Source organism: Microtus ochrogaster, chromosome 4, assembly GCF_000317375.1.
Source record: "Microtus ochrogaster isolate Prairie Vole_2 chromosome 4, MicOch1.0, whole genome shotgun sequence".
NCBI classification, from domain to species: domain Eukaryota; kingdom Metazoa; phylum Chordata; class Mammalia; order Rodentia; family Cricetidae; genus Microtus; species Microtus ochrogaster.
Window position 1 is genome coordinate 17,050,438 of NC_022011.1, and position 22,886 is coordinate 17,073,323.

A 22,886-nucleotide genomic window follows, 5' to 3' on the forward strand; every position below is an offset into this window, starting at 1 on the left:
TCTTGATGGCACCATGCAGTCAGTATTGGAGAAGGACACTGCAGCTTAGGCCCTCCAAACAGGACTGGGTAAGGGAAATGAGGCCATAGCACAGGCCTGCTAACACTGTTTCCAGAGAAACTGTCCTGTTATGACAGCTGAAGGATAAAGGTCACAACCCAGTGTTTCCCAGGCTTTTAAGGGCACCAAGAATAACTGTCAAGAGAAAATGGAATTGGGTTCAAATGGTATTGACTTTTAGACTTTCCCTTGGACTAACAATCTTTGTAAACATGGATTCACTGGGTTTATCCCTGCTCAAGGCAAATGGGATGTCAGGAGAGTTGGGGAATTCATTTTGACAGCCAAATGAATCAAAGTGTCATACAAAATAGGCTTTGTGGGGGGAGAAATGGTTCAGCTGTTAACAGCTAAGTTCACAAAGAAAATGTCAAGACAGGCTTTGTGGTAGAAGTAAAGACATTTTAAGTGTTTGGAACTGGGAAAACCAGAAATCTGTCACCAAGCATTTAGCACCACCTTTCTTTTTGCCTTATCACGTGAGTCTTCTAACCATGAAACTGTCTAAATGGGAAATTTTCACAGAGCAGTGAAGTGGAGTGAAGGCGCTTACTGGCTAGCCCTGGGGACAGAAGTCAAGTGGTGGGGAAGTATTAGAAAGGTAGACGGGGGCTGGAGAGATGGCTCAGATGTTAAGAGCATTGTCTGCTCTTCCAAAGGTCCTGAGTTCAATTCCCAGCAACCACATGGTGGCTCACAGCCATCTGTAATGAGGTCTGGTGCCCTCTTCTGGCCTGCAGACACATACACACAGACAGAATATTGTATACATAATAAATAAATAAAAGAAAAAAAAAGAAAAAAGAAAGGTAGACGGGTGAGGTTTAGGAGGCCTGAAACAAAAGACCAACTAGGCTTGAGGCCTGTGCCAGTAATCCAGCCTTTCAAAGGCTGGGGAAGGACAGGTGTACATTCAAGGTCACCTGGGCTACAGAGCAACTAGGCAGGCCTGAGTAAGTTGGTGAGACTTTATTTTTGAGACAGGGTTTCTCTATGTAACAGCTCTGGCTATTCTGGAACTCACTTCATAGGCCAGGCTGGCCTCAAAAGTACTGGGATTAAAGGCATGTGCTGCCACCGCCCAAGTTGGTGAGACTTTGGCTCAAAACAAGCATTGGGAGACATATTTTAGTGGTCAGTGTGCTTGCCTGGCATGTGTGACGTCTTAGGTTCGATTTCTAACACTGAAGAAACAAAAACAAGCAAACAAAAACCAAATAAAATAAAGATGCCTGCTCAAAGACATGTATCTTTGGTGTGGTAGGTCCCAGGAAGCCAGTGAATGCTTCTGAGCCTGGAAATGAAAAAAATGAATATAAGTTCTATGGGGTGGGGAGCAAAAGAAATCAAATACAAACAAACATCATAGTATGATGGTGTTTGCTGGGCATTTTTGGTAAAGTTCTCAAAAAGTAATACATTTCATAAGTAAACATTTCTTAGAGCTCTTTTTGTTAACTAAAAATTATTATTTGCTAGGCAGTGGTAGCTCATGCCTTTTTAATCCCAGCACTCGGGAGGCAGAGGCAGGTGGGGATCTCTGTGAGTTCAAGGCCAGCCTGATCTACAAGAGCTAGTTCCAGAAGAGGCACCAAAACTACACAGAGAAACCCTATCTCAAAAACCAAAACCAAAAACAAAATTATTTGTTTGTGTGAGTATGATGTGTGCACGGTGTGGTGCATGTGGCACAGCACAAGTATTGCGGTCAGAGGACAACCGTGGAAGCTTCCCTCCCTCCACCTCTACATGGGTCCCAAGGATTCTTGCTTGTTTGAGATAGGGTTTCACTATGTAGCTGTGCCTGGCCTAGAATCTCTGTGTAGACCAAGCTGGCCTTGAATTTACAGTACCAGTATGGTATAAAAGGTCGGCGCCACTGTGCTCCTTTAATCCCAGAGTTTGGGAAGCAGAGACAGGCAAATCTCTGTGAGCTTGAGGCCAGCCTGGTCTACAGAGCTAGTTCCAGGATGGCCAAGGCTATACAGAGAAACCCTGTCTTGAAAAACTGAAGATAGTTTCATGTATACCAGGCTGACTTTGAACTTTCTCAATAAATAGGGCTGTCTTTCAACTCATTCTCCTGCCTCCACCTTCCAGGTGCTGGGATTATAACTGTACACTACCAGCCTAGGTTGATCCTCCTTTTGGAGAACAGCCGTGATATCCTGAGTGCTGGGATTAAAGGTGTGAACCACTACAGTTATCTCAAGGGAAAAATTTTTAATGTCAGAAAAAGGACAAGGCATCTTAAATAACCATGTTGGATCTGTCTGGTAACTAGTTAGTGTGATTTACCTGTGCAGGGTAAGGTAGCAAGTTTTAGGCAATGTCTCTGAGACCAAGAACATGAATCTGATAGAAGCGGAGCACTAAGAACTGCATGGACACATTTTTTGCATACAATCTATCTGTGGACTGTTGACTAAAAGTTCAGCTTTGGAAGTTTCCTTCAGCCTCTAGGCCTCAGGCACCAAACTCAAGTCTAGTGATATGGAAAACAGGACACAAAGGACCTATAACAGTGCTATTCCCATTCATGTCAAGTCAGCACGTGCCAGAGAGACCTGATTATGAACCTCAGATTCTTTTTGTGTTCTTCAGTATGTTACAAACTGGCTGCTACCCTGTACAGACACTTTCATCCTTTCGGGCTTCTCTGTCCCCGTTACCATACGATGGGAAGACTCACGACTTCATCACATCTCTCGCTTGTGTGGCTAAATGCCTTCTGTCCTCCTCGAAACATCTTGATAGTAGTCCAGGATAACCCTGAATTCATTATCTACCTTTCTCAGCTTCCCAAGTGCTGAGATTACATGCATGTTCCAAAAAGGAAGTTACTAGAAAAGCAGCATTGGGAGGCATAAAGGACTGGTATCCATCAAGACTGTGGCTTCTCAGAAAAGCATATAGAAGCCTGACATAGACGTTAGAGTTGGTTTTGTGGTGGATGCATACACTGTAGAGCCCCTCAACAGCTTGGCAGAGGAGTCTTGGGAAGAACACTGAGGATAAGTAAGGAACCCAGGCTTTTGGCAAAAAAGAAAAGAAAAGCAAAAATAAACAAACAAAAAACATTATGCCTCAGGTTTGCTCAGAGCATATTCCTGGGTAGGAAGTGGTTTAAGAACCTAGAGGAACGTTCCTTAAAGCTATTTTCCTTTTCTATTAAGTTCTAGAGGAAAACTCTTCACCCTGAGGCTTTTTATAATCTGGCTAAGAGGTCGCAGTCTAACCTCTCAAGGGAGCTGGGAATGTAGCTCAGTTGGTAGAGAACGCCATGCCTAGTACTGCTAAAATAGGACACACACCTATACTCCCAGCACTCCAAAGGTAGAAGCAGGAAGATTGAAGTCAAAGGTCATCTTTCATTACATAGCAAGTTTGAGACCAGCCTTGGCTATTAAACCTGTTTTGAAACAATAAAAACCCTTAAAAAAACAAAAACAACAACAAAAAAAAACTAATCCAGCTTTGAGCCTGAGGGCCACCTACCAGGAATGACAGCTTGGCTTCATCAGTGCTCTCAATGCCTTTTGTGTCAAACTTGCCCTGCTGGAGGCTGCTGTGCATGATGTTCACAGCACTTGTCACCCCACGCTGGATGTCTTGAAAGGTGGTGGCTGGGAAGCCCATCCGTAGCTTATTACACAGAACATCCCTGCGGGGCAGAAGAGCATGTGCCGAGTTAGTTTTCAACCTGGTCAACAGGACAGCAAAAACAGAGCACCCACTACCCGGACTCTCTGTACCAGCTGCTCTTTTGGGGTGGACCCCACTCTTCTTCAACAACCACACTGTCTGTGATGGTTCTGACAGGGTCACTGTGGTTCTAGCTAATGTCTGCTTCTTCATCAGGCTTTCAGTTATTACCACTGAGCGTCATCAAAGAGGGGACAGTAGAGCTCAGTGAAAAGCAGTGCCATGTTGGAGCTTAAGAAGACACTTTGAGTCAAGTCAATACTGGATTTTCTGTTCTACTTCAGAGGTAAGTGGCCCATGACAAAGGATACAATCTCTCTAAGCCCCAGTCCCACATCTACAAAACTGAAAGCACAGTTCCCATATCAGTTTCTTTACTTTGTGTGAGGGGACACATGCTACAGCAAATTTGTGTAGATGAGGGAGGGAATGACTTGCAAGAGTTGGCTTACCTTTCCCTATGTGGGTGGCCTCTAGAGAGTAAATTTAGGTCATCAGATTTAGCAGCAAGTATCTTTGCCTGCTGAGCCATCTCATCTGCCCTACATCAAGGTTTCTATACAATTAAATATTGGGGGAGCTGAACTGGGCATGGTGGCACACACTTTTAATCTCAGCACACAGGAGGCAGAGGCAGGTGGGTCTCTGAGTTTGAGGCCAGCACGGACTATAGAGCCAAGTTCTAGAATAGCCTGAAAAAAACAAAAAACAGTAAGAGGGCGGGCGCTATCAGTATAGTCCTTGACTTGTAGAGATGGAAAATATGTCTTTAAAACTACTGTTTTTATCTAAACCACATGCTTTTCTTTTGGGTCTGAGGGTAATGACACGTTCAACATACTTTAGTGATTAGGTTAAGTAAAGTTAAGACTTTACTTAAGACTGATGGACAGTTGCTCCAAGCTACGGATATTATATTAGGAACAGTAGCTTCAAAGTTTTTGTTTCTTTGTTTTTTCGAGGCAGAGTTTCTCTGAGTCCTGGCTATCCTGGAACTTGTTCTGTAGACCAGGCTGGCCTCAAACTCAGAGTTCCACCTGCCTCTGCCTCCCAAGTGCTGGGATTAAAGGCGTGTGCCATCATGTCCAGCTAACTTAATCTTGTTTGGGACTGAATTTGTCCCAAAAAGAAACAGGTCCGACCAAGGAATCAAGATACACCTAGAATTTTTAATGCCTCAAAAGCAGAAAGGGAGTCAACAGTACCTGAAGTCAGCTTCCAGCTCTCTGGTGGCAAGGTTGATCATGGCACAGAGACAGTCGATGTTAGAGCTGGACAGTGCTCGCCCAATGCACTTTTTAACAATGTAGAAGACATCATCCACCATGCTGGATGTCAGCTGACCCTTTTCATAGGTATCCAGAGCCACAGCCTAACAAAAGGCAAAGCCCTCAGTGAGTATCCCAGTTCTGAATGTTGTAGATAGTTCTGTTTATACCAGCCCAGCTTCTGCACCCTTTTCTATACCTTAACAAAACAACATAAAACCACCTTATTTCCTAATGATCACTACATTAGAAAACTGAGTATTTGGGGCCTCTGCCTTGGTGATATCCAATATCTGGGATGTCAGTATACCTGCAGGGAGGCAGGGAACAAGGCTCTATAGGGAGCTGAGCTGTTCTCTTGTAACCTTTGGGAAAGACCCAGCTGGACATGAAGAGTATGACAACTCCGAAGATGTCCTTTTACACACAGCAGTGCTACCCAGTATGCATTGGAAAGTGCTCTCAAAGCAGGACCAAGAAATATGACAGGTCTCAGCCATTTCATTCAGCCTGGCTTCTTGGACAGGAAGCTCCACTTGCAAGAGATGTATCCTAGTGTCCTACCTTATTGACAGTCTCCCTCATGAAGTACTCCTCCATGGTAATATAGAAGCCAATTAGCTCCTGCATGGTACAGCTCAATAGGCAGTTATTGAGGAGTTTGTCCAGGCACTTCTGGTGCTCTAGGGGACAGCCAAGAAAGGAATATTCACTTTTCCCCCCAAGGGAAACAGCAATGTTTTTCATTTTTCAAGTTCTCTTCTGGTTTTTGTTCCAAACAGGTTCGCATTTTCCATGAATAAAATCACTTCTCTCAGAGTAAACAATTTTTTTTTTTTTTTGGTTTTTCGAGACAGGGTTTCTCTGTGGCTTTGGAGCCTGTCCTGGAACTAGCTCTGTAGACCAGGCTGGTCTCGAACTCACAGAGATCCGCCTGCCTCTGCCTCCCGAGTGCTGGAATTAAAGGCGTGCGCCACCACTGCTCGGCTAGAGAGTAAACAATTTTGTATAAATAATTTAATTTCTTTTCAACAGTTCTCCAAGATTGCACAGAAGACAAAAGATGCACGCTTCCAGGGCAAAGACCAATATATATTAGATATAAAGCACATTCTCCTCTATATCAGCACTGTCTAGCTGTTCAGTAGGTATATCTGTGATGGTAGGAATTTTAAAATATATTTATTGTTACTGTGTTTGTTGTGTGTGAATAATGTGTGAGAGTGTGGCCCATGCATGCCATAGTGCTCTTGTGGAGGTCAGAGGACAACTTTTAGGGAGACAGTTCTTTCTTTCTACCACAGGTTCTAGGGACTGAACTCAGGTCATGAGGCTTGTATAGCAAGCACTCTCACGGTCTGAGCCATTTTGCCAGCCCAGGACATGGTGTTTTTGTTTTTTGAGACAGGGTTTCTCTGTGTAATAGATCTAGTTGTCCTGGAACTAGTTCTTGGAGATCAGGCTGGCCTTGAACTCACAGAGATCCACCTGTCTCTGCCTCTCTGCTGGGACTAAAGGGGTGTGCCACCACCACCAGGCAGGACATGTTTTATAATTATGTTGTCCAATATAGTAGTCAAAAGCTATGGCATGGCTGGGCGGTGGTGGCGCACGCCTTTAATCCCAGCACTCGGGAGGCAGAGGCAGGCGGATCTCTGTGAGTTCGAGACCAGCCTGGTCTACAAAAGCTAGTTCCAGGACAGGCTCCAAAACCACAGAGAAACCCTGTCTCGAAAAACCAAAAGAAAAAAAAAAAAAAAAAAAGCTATGGCATGGTTGGGGAAATGTCCCAGTGGGTAAAGAGCTTGCCGTACAAGCATAGGGCCAGAATTCAGATAATCCATGTTAAAGTCAGGGGAAAGCATCATACATGATGGCACATACATTCAATTCCAGCACTCGGGAGGTCAAAAGTAGGGAGATCTCTGTAAATTCCAGGCTCACCTGGTCTACATAGTGAGTTCTAGCCCAACTAGGGTTACATAGTGAGACCAGTCTCAAACCAAAACCAAAACCAAGTCAGGGAGTTGGCAGCCAGCTTGTAATCCCATCCTGGGAGACAGAAACAGGAAATTCATAGAGTAAACTGGCTAGCCAAAGTAGGGCTCAGCAAGAGACACTACTTTAATATGTAAGGTAGAGAGCAACTGAAGATACTCAATATGAATTTTGGGCCTTCACACACATGCATGTGTACCCTCTACATGCATTCATAGACATGTGAACATATATACATGTGGAAAGAAAGTCAAGATAGGACAGCCCATCCTCATACCCCTTTAATGAAATCTTGCTATATAACCTTAGGTAGACTCAACCTTGTGGTGGTACTGGTGTCTTAGCCAAGTGTTTGAGGGCTGGGCTAATCCAAAGCTTTCTCTGAGGCTCTAAAGTGTGGAGAAGGAACATAGCTCATTCTCTAAAACTGGCAACATGCTTAGCAGAGCCAGTAATAGCCTGAAGCCAGGGCTTTGGGAGATATCTCCTGAGGCCCTGATGTTTGAAGCCTGGAATATGGTTGGTAGAGCCGGTAATGGACTAGGGCCTGGGCCTTGGGGGAGCTGTGGCTTTGGATCCTGAGAACTCAACTCTTCCCATTTTACCGGGCTATAGCTATCAGTTCTAAGGCTGCTGTGTGCTTGGTCTGTAATGTCCTTGAGATACTCCTATGTTCCCTCCCCTAGTGCAACACTTTCTGATTAGCTTTCCGCTGACTTTCTCCCATTCTTTCCTGGAATAGTACAAAAGACACGGTACTTCTTAATAAAATTGCTTGGCATAAGATTATTTTATGCAAGGTCTCCCACCTGTTCTATCTTCTTTATCTCCAATCTCCTGGATCTTACCTCTCAGGACTCTGTCACTAAAGAATGATTTGCTGGTCCAGGTCAGCATTACCAGGATATGCCACTATGCCCAGGTTTTTTTTTTTTTTTTTTTTTCGAGACAGGGTTTCTCTGTGGTTTTGGAGCCTGTCCTGGAACTAGCTCTTGTAGACCAGGCTGGTCTCGAATTCACAGAGATCCGCCTACCTCTGCCTCCCGAGTGCTGGGATTAAAGGCGTGCGCCACCACCGCTCGGCTACTATGCCCAGGTTTATGGCCACTCTTGAGACTTCAAATGTGGCTAAGAACTGAGATTTAAATTTTAAATTTATTTTGAATTTTAATTTGAACTTTACAATTTTAACTTATTTTTTTTAGCTAAGGTTTCCCTGTGTAGACCTGGATGTCCTGGAACTCTTTTGTAGACCAAGCTGGCTTCAAACTCAGAGAGTCACTTGCCTTTGCCTCCAAGTGTTGGGATTAAAGGTGTACACCAACATGCCTGACTTAAATTAAATTTTAATTTCAGGGGCTGGAGAGATGGCACAGCAGTTAAGAGCCCTTGACTGTTCTTTCAGAGGTCCTGAGTTCAATTCTCAGTAACCACATGGTGGCTCACAAATATCTGTAATGGGATCTGATTCCATCTTCTGGTTTGCATGAAGAGAGAGCACTCATACACATAAAATACATGAATAAATACATCTTTAAACTAGGATTAGGTAAACTTTTATAGTTACTCACATGCACCTGGAGACTGCTATGCTGTACAACATAGATCTGAATAGTGATGGTTGTTATTGACATTGATAAGTACCTGACTCCAAATAAATACATAATTCCCTTTAAAGAGATTAAATAACACCCCTGCCATGTTTTATTGGCATAAGTCACAAAGAATGTTAGATACTACATGAGTCTCCAGGGTTGCCAGTAGGGGACCTGCAGATACTCAACAGGAATTCAATACTTTTTTTTCTGAGCAGGGTTTCCATTACGAGGATCAGGTTTCACTGTGGGCTCAAGGAACTCTCCTACCTCAGCATTATGAGTAGCTAGGTCTACAGAGGTATGGATCACTATACCTGGCATGTACACACACAGGCCTGTAGTAAATCTACTGGGAAGTTGGGGTAAGATGGTTTCTTGAGATCAGCCTGGGTAACATGAGATACACTTCAAATCAACAATAATAAGACACCCGGGAGACAGAGACAGGTGGATCTCTGTGAGTTCGAGGCCAGCCTGGTTTACAAAGTGACTTCCAGAACAGGCCCCAAAGTTACAGAGAAACCGTGCCTCGAAAAACCAAAAAATAAACAAACAAACAAACCCAAAAATCATAAAACAAGAAAACCAGCAAGGTGGTGGTGGTGCACACCTTTAATTATAGCACTTGGGAGGCAGAAGCAGGCAGATCTTTGTGAGTTCAAGGCTAGCTTTATCTACAGAGCTAGTTCTAGGATAGCCAAGGCTACACAAAGAAACCGCCTCAAAAAAATCCCCCCCAAAAAAACAAAACAAAACCCAAGAAAAGTTTATATGCAAATGAAACTGGACAGTGAACCATCTTTTTTAAAATTTTTATTTATTGGACCAGAAATGGTCTTTAAAATTTTTTTGTTTTATTTTATGTGTTTAAGTGTTTACCTACATGTGTGTCTGCGCACAATGTATATGCCTGGTGCTCACAGACACCAGAAAAGGGTGCTGGATCCCCTGGAACTAGAGTTGAAGGCAGTTGTGAGCTTCCATGTGGGTGCTGGGAACTGAACCCGTGTTCTCTGGAAGAGCAGCCACTGCTCTTAACCACTGAGCAATCTTTCCAGTACCCCTTGTTTTTTTTCAGTGCCATCTTTCTCTTCAAAAATTATGAGTGGTAGAACTGGAAGACTGGGATAGGGTGGAAAACTTTCTCTATTATGTAGATCCTCCCATCCCTCTTTTGAGACAGGGCCTCAAACTCAAATATCTGCCTGCCTCTGCCTCCAAAGTACCTGTGATTAAAGGTGTGCACCACGCCCAGCTTATTTTTTCTTTGTGAAAGGTTTGCTGTATAACTCAGTGCTGGAACTAGAGGCATGTACTTCCATATTCTGTTTGTCCTATATACTTAAGCTTACTGAGGTGTAACTTCTAATCCACAGAATTCACCATTGTATGTGCACATTCCGATGATCTTTACCAACTTATGATATTTGTACAATAGCTACGATTCAGGTGGCTGCATTGCCTTATTTGTCATAGAGTTTCATTTCTAAAGTTCACGAGTGTAAACAGCTCTTCTGCACTAATTAGACATTTACATGCACACTTTTATTAAGTCTAACTATAAACGAGACCCGGTACACAGAAAAGTGTAAGAAATGAATGGACATTGGTTTTCCTTGCCTTTAGATAAAGTGTTTAGAAGCCTCAAAATTCGAGTCTAATTCTAAGATGTGGCACACTGACCATTTCCTCTAAAGGTCATTTTGTCCAGAAACTCAGTGTTTTCTTATTAGGAGCTCTGTGGCTTGGCTGTGACAAGATAGTGCCAACAGCTTATGCCAGTCCTCCCACCCAATGTGAAAAATATTTTTTTACCTTGCTTTACATCTTCTGAAGCTGTGGAGTCCCCCACCTCAAAATCTGCGCTGATCCTCTTCCTGAGGAAGCGTAAGTACAGCTCACTTCGGGCATTCATCAGAGTGACCTCAGTCAGGATGGGGTCCAGCTCCCTAAGATAAAGAACACATGGAATAAGAATGCTTTATTCCTCTAAATGGAAGGCTACAAGGTAAACACAGGCTCCCTCCTCCTAACCCAGGTACATAAGGATAGTTCTGCCTGGTGGCTGCATTGCCTTATTTGTCATAGAGACATTTTCTTTTTCTTGCTTTATCAGGGTCTCTCTATAAAGCTCTGGTTGTTCTGGAACTCTGTAGAACAGGCTGCCTCAAACTCACAGAGATCTGCCTGCTTCTGCCTCCTGAGTGCTGGGATTAAAGGTATGTGCTACTACACCCAGTTTCAACCATATTTTTCACTGGCCAGTACCTGAATCATTTACCTCCAATATAAAAATTACCTATGCTTCTGTAAAAGAAAATATTCTTCCCTAATCTTAATTGAACCATGAGATTTTAAGAAACACCATTAAACCATCTATCTCAGTGAACAGCCAAAACAATCCTGAGAAAATGAAATTTGAGGACTTGAACTTACTGAATTCACTGGCTAAGAGTGGTTGCTGTACAAAATGAGGACCTAAGTTAGAATCCCCTGCACCCATGTTTTTTTTTTTAAAAAAAAAAAAAAAGAAAGAAAGAAAGAAAGAAAAGAAAAGAAGCCAGGGGCTGGAGATATGGCTCAGCGGTTAAGAGCACTGATTGCTCTTCCAGAGGACCTGGGTTCAATTCCCAGCATCCATATGGCAGCTCACACCTGTCTGAAAATGCAGTTCCACAAGATCTGACACCTTCACACCAATGCACATAAAATAACGCTAATAAGTCTTTTAAAAAATTTAAAAAAAAAAGAAAAAGAAAAAGAAAAGAAGCCAGGCCAACCAGCCTACCTGAAACAGCAAGCTTCAAGTCCGGTGATAGACTTGGTCTTAAGTAAGTGAGGTGGACAAGAGAAGAGGAAGAGAGTGACAGAATAGGTACCCAAAGTCTCCTCTGACCTGGGGACTCTCACATATAAATAAACACACAACATGCACTTGAGTGCATGTATACACATGTACAAACACTCCCCCCAAAGCTAGTGAAGACTACGCATTGCTAGTGTAAAGATACATGTATAAATGGAATCAAATTGAGAGTCTAGGTAGTCAACTGATTTTGTTTGTTTTTTTAAAACAGGATCTCTTTATGTAGCCTTGGCTGGCCATAGACCAGGCTGGTCTCAAACTCATAGAGATCCTCCTGCCTCTTCCTCATGAGTGATCTTAATTGAGACTATTAGGACAATTGAATGGAGGGATGAATGACCCATTCAAATGAATTGTGCTAGGACCACTGATATCCACAAGAACAAGAAGATGAACCTGATCTCACTATAAATACAAACTCCCTTCACACACTGAAAAGAACTGGACAAAACACAAATCTGGTCATACAGTTTGCACAGTCCTCCATTACTGATACATGACCTGGGCCTGACTCTCTAATGACCCCCTAATGATCATCTTATTTCAGGCTCTCTCCAGTATTTTGCACATACTTTCCTTATGTTATCTGGGACACTCTTTCTTATACTCAAACTCATTCTTCCAGTCTCAGGCTTACGGCCATCTCCTCAGAAAGAATTTTTGAAACTTGACCACATTTGGTTATATCTCATTACATGCTCTCTGTACTTTATACTTCATATACCCCAGTGGTTAACAGCATGTATTCTAGAACTAAACTGCTTGGATTCTATTTCTGGCTCTGCCATTTTCTAACTTTATTATCTTGGTCAAGTCATTTGGCATCTCTAGGCTTTAGTCTGTCCATTTGAAAAGAGTTGTAAACTAAATCAGTGATTTACTACTGATTTTTGCTTCAGTGGACTACAGTGGATAGAGACAAGGATGCTCCTATTCATCTCAGAGTTTATAGGACAGTTCCTGAAAAATAAAACACCGAAACTACCCAGCCAAAAAGCGAGTAGTGTGGAGGTTGACACACCTTGAAGTAAGTGGTATATTTGTTAGGTACTGTCTAGCATACTATGAATGTTATATACATGTTAGTTATCATTATTATCCATTATTAATATTTGTTAAGTATTGCCCAGCATACAATGACCATTATATACACATTAGCTATCATTATTATGCTGGTTAGGTTGTTTGCTTGTTTTGGTTTTTCAACAAGATTTCTCTGTGTAGTCCTGGCTGTCCTGGAATTCACTCTATTGACCAGGCTGCCTGCCTCTGCTTCTTGAGTGCTGGGATTAAAGTGTGCGCCACCACTGTGCAGCTGCTAGTTAGTTTTTTTTTTTTTTTTAAAGTCAATTTAACATAAGCTATGGTATTTTGGGAAGACCCTCAAATGAGAAAATGCTTTCATAGGATTGTACTACAGGCAAGTCTGTGAGGCATTTTCTTGGTTAATGACTAGTGTGAAAGGGCCCAGAACCCTGGGCAGGTGGTGCTAGCCCTGGGAGGTGGTCCTGGGATGTACAACAAAGAAAACTTTGCAAGCCATGAAGGACATGTCAGTAAGTAGCACTCCATAGTCTCTGCTATCAGTTCCTGCCTGCTTGAGTTTTTGTGTCAGCTTCCCTTAATGATGGACTGTGATTAGAACATGTAAGTCAAACAACTTCCCCACCCCAACTTGCTTTTGGTTATTGGTGTTGGTCACAGAAACAGAAAGCAAACTAGAACAATTACCATCAATTTGATAGATTATAAGTGCCATAAGAAAGGAATTATATTTGGTTTTGGTCACTTTGCTAGCCTAGGAACCAGTATCTGGTATATAATATGTACACAGTAAAAAATTTTTTATTTAATTTTTAAAACTAAAACGTTTAAAAAGTTTTTTCTATTTTATGTGTATAGGTGTTTTGCCCACAAGATTTACGTCTACTCAACAAGAGCATGTAGTGCCTGCAGAGAGAGGGCAGAGAGGGTGCTGGAACCCCTGGAACTGGAGTTACAGATAGCAGTAAGCTGCCATAAGGAAGAATAGCTAATGATCTTCACTGCTGAGACATCTCTCCAGCCCCTTAATTAAAAAAAAAATTATGTGTGGATGTGGATGTCTGTATCTGGGTAGGTGTAGATGCCCACAGATTTCAGAGATGTTGGATTTCTTGAAGCTGGAATTACAAGTGATTGTTGAGACACTGATTTGGGTGCTGGAAACCAAACTTAACCATTGAGCCATCTCTCCAGTCCCTAATTTTGTTTTTGAATAGGGTCTCACTAGTATAGGCTAGCCTTGAATTCACTATGTAGCTGTAGCTGACTATGACCTTAAACTTCTGATCCTCTTGTGTCTACCTTCTGGGGTGCTAGTATTATAGGCATGAACTATCATCTTGTTTTTTATGTGGTGTTGGGCTTTGTGCATACTAGGTAAGCACTCTTACCAATGGAGATATCCTCAGCCACTGATCTGTTATTCTTTATCAACTACATGTGTTATATTTTTTTTTAATATTTATTTATTTATTATGTATACAATATTCTGTCTGTGTGTATGTCTGCAGGCCAGAAGAGGACACCAGACCTCATTACAGATGGTTGTGAGCCACCATGTGGTTGCTGGGAATTGAACTCAGGACCTTTGGAAGAGCACGCAGTGCTCTTAACCACTGAGCCATCTCTCCAGCCCTGTTATATTTTTTTTTGTATGGTATCTTCCATTAGGAAAAATTGATAAGAGTTGGAAACTGGTGGTTCATGTCTGTAATCTCAGCATTTGGAAGACTGAGGCAGGTAGATTGCTATGGATCTGGGCTCTTCAAGAGGACCTAAGTTCAATCCCGTGTACCTACATGGCAGCTCTCAACTGTAACTCCGGTTCCAGAGGATCCGACACCCTCACACAGACACACATGCAGATGAAACACCAATACACATAAAATAAAAATAAACCATTTTTTAAAAAGTGAATAAAATCACTGTGGGCACGGTGACACAGGTCTTTAATCCTGGTACTTGGGAGGCAGAGGCAAGTGGATCTCTGTGAGTTCAAGGTTATCTTGGTTTACATAGAGAGTTCCCAGGAGAGCACAGAGAAACCTTGTTTCAAAAAACAAAACAAAATAATAAAATAAAATAAAAACTAAAAACCACATTTTAACGAAGTCTCTAAACTAGATGTAAAGAGTAATTGAAACTCATAGGCTGAAGGATTATTACCTTGGTTCAATTTTTTCTGTTGCAGAATTTCTCATCAAGTTACTCTGGACAAGCCGGAACTGCAAAACACCACAAAATCAATCAGAACAGTATTCCTGCCTCCCAATGGTCATTCTCGCTTATGAGGCTAAGTTTCAGGTTGCTAACTAGGTTTACTTTTCTTTCAAGCTAGGGACGGACTTTCTGGCCAAAGATTGCTTTTGGTTTAGGCACTACTTAATTTTTTTTTTTTCGAGACGGGGTTTCTCTGTGTAGCCCTGGCTGTCCTGGAACTCACTCTGTAGACCAGGCTGGCCTTGAACTCAGAGGCTTGCCTCTGCCTCCTGAGTGCTGGGATTAAAGGACAGAATCAGCACCACCTGGCCAATTAATTTTTTTACAGGGTTCTCTGTAGCATTGGAGTCTGTCCTGGAACTAGCTCTTGTAGACCAGGCTGGCTTTAAACTCACAGAGATCCACCTGCTTCTGCCTCCCAAGTGCTGGGATTAAAGGCATAAACCACTACTGCCCAACTAATTTTTATTTATTTTTATTTTATGTATGGATATTTTGCCTACAATGTATGTTTAGTGTGCGTGAAGGTCAACGAGGGCTTCAAATCTTCTGGAACTGAAGTCACAGATGGTTGTTAGCCACGATGGAAGTGCTGGAATTAAACTCAGGTTCTTTAGAAAAATAGCAAATGCTCTTAACCACTCTGGCCCTTGTAATTACATTTAAAAGTAACACCAGTGGCTGGTGAGATGGTTTAGTGGTCAAGAGCACTTGCTGCTCTTGGTGAGGATTGGAATTTGGTTCCCAGAACCCATGTGGTGGCTAACGACCATCTGTAACTTCAGTTCCAAGGGATCTGGTTCCTTTTTCTGGCCTTCATGAGCACTAGGATGCACATGCTGCACATACGTGCACATGGTCAAAACATTCATACAGAGAAAATAAAAACTCCAGTAAGTCTTATTTCAGGCTGGCCTGGATCTCCTTATGTAGTCTAGGCTGGCCTCAAGATAATGGTGATCCTGCTGCTTCAGCCTCCCAACTGCTGGGATTACAGCCAGGTACCACCAAGTCCAGCTGGCCATTCCTATTTCTATATGCTACTTTTATTTCCTGTGCTTATAAACATGGAAAATAGTTCTGGAAAAGGAAGCCATAAGGAAAAAAGGTAAAATTCCGAACAAATTATTAATATTTGACATTCAACAGTATCCTAGGAGAAAAATCCTCTTTGCATCACTAGAGGGCACTATCGTATATTCAATTGCCAAGAATTTGACCTTGTTTCTGTTAAGGTAGTAATAGGCAAGGTGCAGAACAATATACCTTCAGCATCTTTCCTTCTCCTTCTAGTTTACTGGGTGCGCTGCCCTGATTAAAGCTGCTTTCAACCTGCAGGTAGTTTCCTCTGCTCACCTGCTGGTGGTAGTCCCTCTGCTTGACGAACTTGTTCACCACCGTCTCCACCTGTTTGTCACATTCTACTTGAAGATGCTTGATCAAGGTATAGAGTCTGCCAGGTCCATAGTAAGTTTCCACTATGGGTTGGTGGGTTTCCACAATTCGGGCAATCCCTAGAAGGAAGTGAGAGTTGGACTCCACATGCTTTTTCCATAAAATAAATTCCTTTCCCCATCAAAGATTAACTTAGGTCTAACTCAATCCCTCTCAGCTACCTTACTATTTGAAATGGATAGTTCTAGTTGTTGCTTGATGCTGTTAAGAAAATTTATTAAATAGAAATGGTGACTGGTATATGAGCAGGCACTTGAAAAGTCATAGTAAAGCTGTTTTCTCTAGCAGGGTCTTTAGAATAGATCATCTTCCTTGTAGTAATTTATTTTAGGTTAAATTTAGTTTTTTTTTTAAGTTTAGGTCTTGAGGGCTAGGGATGTTAAACATTCTGGAGACGCCAATCTTGCTAATCAGATACTAATCTGGAAACTGGTCAACTCCAGAAAACTATAGGATTGGACCAAACACACCTGAGTAGAGGGAAAGGCAAGGCAAGGATGCAGATGTTGGGAAAAAGCGTCTTTGGTCTCCCTATAGTAGAGAGAGAGAGGCTCACCCTCAAACAGGAGAGTGAGAGTGTCTGCAAAGATGACAGCAGCTCTTCGGTCACTCATGTCTGACCCCAGCACCAACAGCAGGTTCTCCTCAGCCTTGCTGGCCACCTGAAAGCAGAAAGAAACCAACACGTATTTCTCAGACCAAAGGCTTCTTGTCAGCTTTTCTTCCACCATGTTCCCTTGGTGGTTAGAAGTTGGAGGCAGCATTGAGGAACCTCTTTGTGGGTGCTCAAGCAGGACAAGGAACTTGAGAATGTGATTATATTTATTTACTGATTGACTGACTGACTGATTGGAGGCAGGGTCTCACTATATAACCCTGGCTGGTGGCCTGGAACTTGCTTGCTATGTAGATTAGGCTTGCCTCCAAGGAACAGAAATCTACCTGTCTCTGCGTATTCAGTCCCAAGATCAAAGCTATCTGTCATCATACTCAGAATGCTCTCCTCTTTGGGGGAATAAGTAATCTTTTAATCTCTGAAAATATGGACTACTATTAGCTAAAAGGAGAAAATACTCCTAATTTCAATAATGACCTTATATGTCTTAAATATAACTTGATGTATTTATAGTGCTTTGTTGAGGGGGCTGGAGAGATGGCTCAGTGGAAGGCTTGAATCAAGCGCACTGGCTTGACTCAATTCTCAGAACCTACAAAGTAGCTCATAACCATCTGTAACTCCAGTTACAAGTCCTCTTCTGGTCCCCACAGGTACCAAGCATACAAGTGATGAACAGATATACATGTAGACAAAATCCCCATACACATAAAATACAAATTAAAATATTTTAAAAATTAAAAATGTACCATAGGACATTTTATTATTGAGTCAGGGTCCCTCTAAATAGTCCAAACTGGCTTAGAAGTGGCTGTATAAATGAGGCTAACTTTCTTAAATTAGTGATATTTCTGCCTCAGGCTAGCATCACAAACACGTTATACCATGATGCCTAGCAACTGTTCTTAATTAAATGTTTTATTATATCACCCCTCTATATGCTAATGAATGTTTTATTACCATTGGTTAATAAGGAAGCCGTTTTGGTCTATGGTGGGGTAGAATATGGGTAGGTGGGAAAACTAAAATGAATGCAGGGAGAAAGGTGGAGTCAGGCAGTTGCCATGTAGCTGCCGAAGAAGAAAGATGCCAGAACCTTAATGGTAAGTCACAGCCTCGTGGCGATGCACAGATTAATAGAAATGGGTTAATTTATGATGTAAAAGCTAGCTAGGAAGCTGGGCGGTGGTGGCGCACGCCTTTAATCCCAGCACTCGGGAGGCAGAGGCAGGCGGATCTCTGGGAGTTCGAGGCCAGCCTGGTCTACAAGAGCTAGTTCTGGGACAGGCACCAAAGCTACAGAGAAACCCTGCCTCGAAAAAAAAAAAGAAAAGCTAGCTAGGAATATGCCTGAGTCATAGGCCAAACAGCGTATAATTAACAGTTTTTCCATTTACAACTGAGCGTGCGTGTGTCTTTGCCTCAGTGCATGTGTTGGAAGCCAGAGGACAATTTACTGGAATTGTTTTTCCCTCTGTGGATCTAAGGGATTGAAATCAGGTTGTTAGGCTTGACAGCAAATGATTCTACTCAATGAGTCATCTTGCTTAATTTCTGTTTGTTTGTGTGAGATGGAGTCTCTCTATGTGGCACTGGGTGTCCTGGGACTCACTATATAGACTAGGCTGGCTCAGAATTCCCAGAGATCTGCCTGCCTCAACCTCCTGAGTACTGGGATTAAAGGCGTGTGCTACTACATCTAGCCATCTTACTTAATCTTTAACTAAATTTTTAGAATCAGTAAAGCACATATTTAAATGTTTAAAAGGAACAAAGTCCTTTCTCTTACCTACATCTCAAGATCCAAATTCCTTTCCACAATATTCAGTTCTTATATAAGTATGTATCTTTACTGCCACTCTCCTCAACTGAAATAAGAATGACAGCTTACTATTTTATACCCTATTTATTTAACAAACCACAAATGTTATAGAGTGGTGGATCTCAATCTGTGGCTTGCGACCCTTTGGTAAACCTCTACCTTAAAAAATATTTACATTACAATTCATAAAAGTAGCCAAATTATAGTTATGAAGTAGTAATAAAATAATTTCATAGTTGGGGGTAAAAGACTGCAGCATTTGGAAGCTTGAGAGTCACTGTTATAAAATAAAATAAGCCAGGCGGTGGTGGCGCACGCCTTTAATCCCAGTACTTGGGAGGCAGAGGCAGGCGGATCTGTGTGAGTTCGAAGCCAACCTGGTCTACAAGAGCTAGTTCCAGGACAGGCTCCAAAGCTACAGAGAAACCCTGTCTCAAAAAACCAAAAATAAAATAAACTAATAAATGTTGAATGGTTTACTTTTTCATTGTTTCTTTTTTCTTTGCTTTCTTTTTTTTGGGGGTGGGGGTGGGGACAAGATCTCTACATAACCCTGGTTGCGTGGTTGTTCTGGAACTCACTATGTAGACCAGGCTGGTCTCAAACTCAGGGATCTACCTGCTTCTGTCTCCTGAGTACTGAGATCACAGGAGATCACAGGACTGAGCAACCAGGTTTCAGTCTCAGTCTCATTCTGAGATTCCTGGAGGCAGGACTGTCATTTTTGGACTGAGGTAGAGGTAAGAGCCAGTGGCTAGCTGCTTTGCTTTTCTGGTCTTCAGGCTGAACCCCAATATCTGTCTTTGGATTTTTATTAATCATGCTACACCATCTTTGGTGACTAATCTTTTTTTAAAGATAAAGTCTCATGATTTATTATGTAGCAGAGGACAACCCTGAGTTCCTGACCCTCAAGCCTCCCTCTCCCAAATGCTGGGATTACAAGCACGTATCATCACAATAACTGAAAACTGTGTCTTTTCTTTTTTTAAATCTTTGTGTGTGAGCTCTGGTAGATCCATGCCACAGTGTATGTGGAGGTCAGAGGACAACTTTGTAGTGTCAGGTTTTCTCAGTCCACCTTTACATGGCTTCTGGGGATCAAATTCAAGATCTAGGCTTACACTCAAGTACCTTTGGCAACAAAGCCATCCTACATATCCTTTCAACTGCTCTTAAAAGAAGCTAGCCCCTTAGTGATACATGCCTATAGTCCTATAGAAAGGGGTAGGAGGTTCAAGTTCAAGGACAGCTCAGTCTATATACTGAGTTATACCCAGAACCACAAGAGTCTATGTCAAAAAAAAAAAAACCAAACAAAATCAGAAAGTTGTTCCTAAGTAACAGCTTGAAAGGGTGACTCAACTTTTCAAGGGAAGTTGTATTTTAATTTTTTTTGTATTTTTACCTGGTCTTTTGAAAATCAATATATATCAGCAGATGTCTAGGCTATGCCTAGAAAAGAACAGGCTATTAAAAAAAATGTGCCACTGGGCGGTGGTAGTGATCACACCTGTGAGAGATTTTCTTGGTTTGAAGTGGGTAAATCCACTTCTAGTCTGGACCTTTGAGGTAGGAAGATACACATCTTTGATCCGTATTTTGAGGCAGGGTGAAAACACGCCTTTGATCTGGATTTTTTTTTTTTCTCAAGACAAGGTTTCTCTGTAGCTTTGGTGCCTGTCCTGGAACTAGTTCTTGTAGACCAGGCTGGCCTCGAACTCACAGAGATCTTCCTGCTTCTGCCTCCCGAGTGCTGGGATTAAAGGCGTGTGCCACCACTGTCTGGCTTTGATCTGGATATTAAGGCTGGAAGACACAGGCCCTTAATTTGGTTTTGAGGCCCAAAGATACTCGCCTTTGATCCAAATCTTGAGGATGGAAGACCCACCTTTAATCTGGGCCACACTTCTGTAGAAAGTCTACATAAAAACATGGAAGAAGGGAGCTTTTGCTTTGTCTTTTTGTCCTTTCCTTGCTAGCACATCCAATTCCTTCACTGGCACAGGAGCCTACTTCTATGGGATTCCAGCACATACAGAAACCAGCTGAGACATCTAGCCTTGTGGGACAAGCAACTCCTGGATTCTTGGATTTTTTTTGTTCACAGCTAGCTATTGTTGGATTATCTGGACTGCAGCCATTCCAATAAATCCCATATATATATATATAAAAATTATACATTTCATAAGTTCTATGACTCTTGAGAACTGTAATACAATGCCCATACCTGTTTGCAAAGGTATTCTGAGAATTTGCTTAGCCCATCCTCATGTAAACCTAGCAGTGGGAAGATCTTGAAGAATTGTTCCACCTGGGGCAAATCACCTTCTTTGGTCGCCATAGCAAACTTCTCTGCTACTATGCCTTTAAGACGCTGCTCAGCTTCCTGCAGCAATTTCAGGTTGGCATCAATAATGCTTCCTGCTCAATGGAGAGAAAATGAAGATCAATGTAACAAATGGTACTTTATCAATCAGGTCCATGCCACAATGTGTACCACTATTCATATGGCAAATATGTTTAAATACTAACTGTATACAAGATACTAGACTAGCAATGTGGATGAATGAAAGATGAATCTGCCATGATTGTACTATCATGAAAGTTATAATTAAGTAAAAGATAAAAATCTGTGTCTTAATATATATAACAATTTATGAGAAAAGTCTCAAGAAAGGTGCCTAACAGTCACATTTCTGGGTGAAGTAATAAAAAGACTTCCTAGAAAAGGTTATGTATGTATCATCTCTTAAAGCTGGACAGGACTTTAAATTCTGAGTATGAGGGACACATTCCAGGAAAAGGAACTGTAATAAACAGATAGAAGCAGAAGTATAAAGAGTATCTGCAAAATACTACAAGTATTTTGCTATGGTGACCAAAGAAGGTGATTTGCCCCAGATGGATCGATTCTTCAAGATCTTCCCACAGCTAGGTTTACATGTCCCAGCCTAAAGAAGAGCTCAAGTCACTTGCACACAGCATGAGGACGAGTGGCTTCTCCAGAGATGGAGTGACTCAGTCACAGAAAGTCAAGACCCTACAAGAAGCATGTTTTTAGTGCATATATGTGTAGAGTAGAAGACAAACTTGGGTGTTATCCTTAAGAACACAGCCCATTTCCTAGCCAGGTTGGGGTGGCGCATGCTTTTAATCCCAGCACTTGGGAGGCAGAGGCAGGTGGATCTCTGTGAGTTCCAGGCCAGCCTGGTCTACAAGAGCCAGTTCCAGGACAGGCTCCAAAGCTACAGAGAAACCCTGTCTTGAAAAAACCAAAACCAACCAATCAAACAAAAAACCAAAAACAAAAAAATAACAAACCACAATCCATTTCCTTTGAGAGAGTCTCTCATTTGCCTAGAGCTTACCACCTTATACTAGACTAGATAGCCAGTGAGCTACAGAAGCCTGTCTCTGCATCCCAGTACAGGACTGCAGGCATGTGCCACCATGTCTGGCATTTTTACATAGGTTTTGGGGATCAAACTTAGGTCTTAGGGAAGCAAGAACTTTACCAACTACACTATGTTTTCCAGCCCAAGAATTTAATTCTATAAATGAACAATATGGTCAAGCATCAATAACCCACTAGCCAGAGACTAGAAGATATAAGATCAGTTTCCTTTACCATTGTCTCAGAGTTTCTTTTGCCATGGTAAAACACTATGACCAAAGTCAACTTGAGTTTATAGGTACACTGTTGGGTAAGCCAAGGCAGAAACTCAAGGTAGGAACCTGGAGGTAGGAACTGAAGCAGAGGTCACGGAGAAATGCTGCTTACTGAGTTGGTCTCATGGACCACCAGCCTAGATATGAGCAATCAATTACTAATTAAAGAAATGCCCCACAGACTCACCTATAGATAATCTAGTGTAGGCATTTCTCCATTGAGGTTCTGCCCAGGCAACTCTAACTTATGTCAAGTTCGCAAAAATAGCAACTAGGATATCCATCAAAGAGGCATATTATCTGTCCTAGGATGGTACAGAATTACACCATACTACCAGATATAGAAACGTCCTAATATCACATACCTTCCTAATTTTGCTTTGTTTTTGTTTGTTGTGTTTTTAAGAGATGTGGGTCTTACTTTGTAGCCCAGGTTGGCCCTGAACTCATGGAATCCGGGTCTCAGTGCTCCCAAGTGTTGCACTATAGACTTGAGTCACCATACCTAGCAACACACACTTTTCTTTTTCTTTTCTTTTCTTTTCTTTTTTTTTTTTTTTTT

At 42.0% G+C, this 22,886-nt stretch overlaps 2 protein-coding genes across 2 annotated transcripts in view; one reads left to right on the forward strand and one right to left on the reverse strand.

Moving 5' to 3' along the window:
• The window catches only part of Fuk (fucokinase), a 29,971-nt gene extending 25,373 nt beyond the window's left edge, over positions 1–4,598 (forward strand). The window contains exon 24 of the mRNA XM_013354763.2: positions 3,922–4,598. Within this exon, the coding sequence (XP_013210217.1) occupies positions 3,922–3,942 (21 nt within the window). The 3' untranslated portion in view covers positions 3,943–4,598. The remainder of the gene's footprint in view (positions 1–3,921) is intronic.
• The window catches only part of Cog4 (component of oligomeric golgi complex 4), a 34,797-nt gene that overhangs the window by 6,724 nt on the left and 5,187 nt on the right, over positions 1–22,886 (reverse strand). Inside the window, exons 5-12 of the mRNA XM_005345670.3 lie at positions 20,883–21,076; positions 16,771–16,876; positions 16,116–16,273; positions 14,706–14,764; positions 10,445–10,578; positions 5,598–5,716; positions 4,971–5,137; positions 3,559–3,724 (exon numbers count right to left, since the gene is read on the reverse strand). Of these exons, the coding sequence (XP_005345727.1) occupies positions 3,559–3,724; positions 4,971–5,137; positions 5,598–5,716; positions 10,445–10,578; positions 14,706–14,764; positions 16,116–16,273; positions 16,771–16,876; positions 20,883–21,076 (1,103 nt within the window). The remainder of the gene's footprint in view (positions 1–3,558; positions 3,725–4,970; positions 5,138–5,597; positions 5,717–10,444; positions 10,579–14,705; positions 14,765–16,115; positions 16,274–16,770; positions 16,877–20,882; positions 21,077–22,886) is intronic.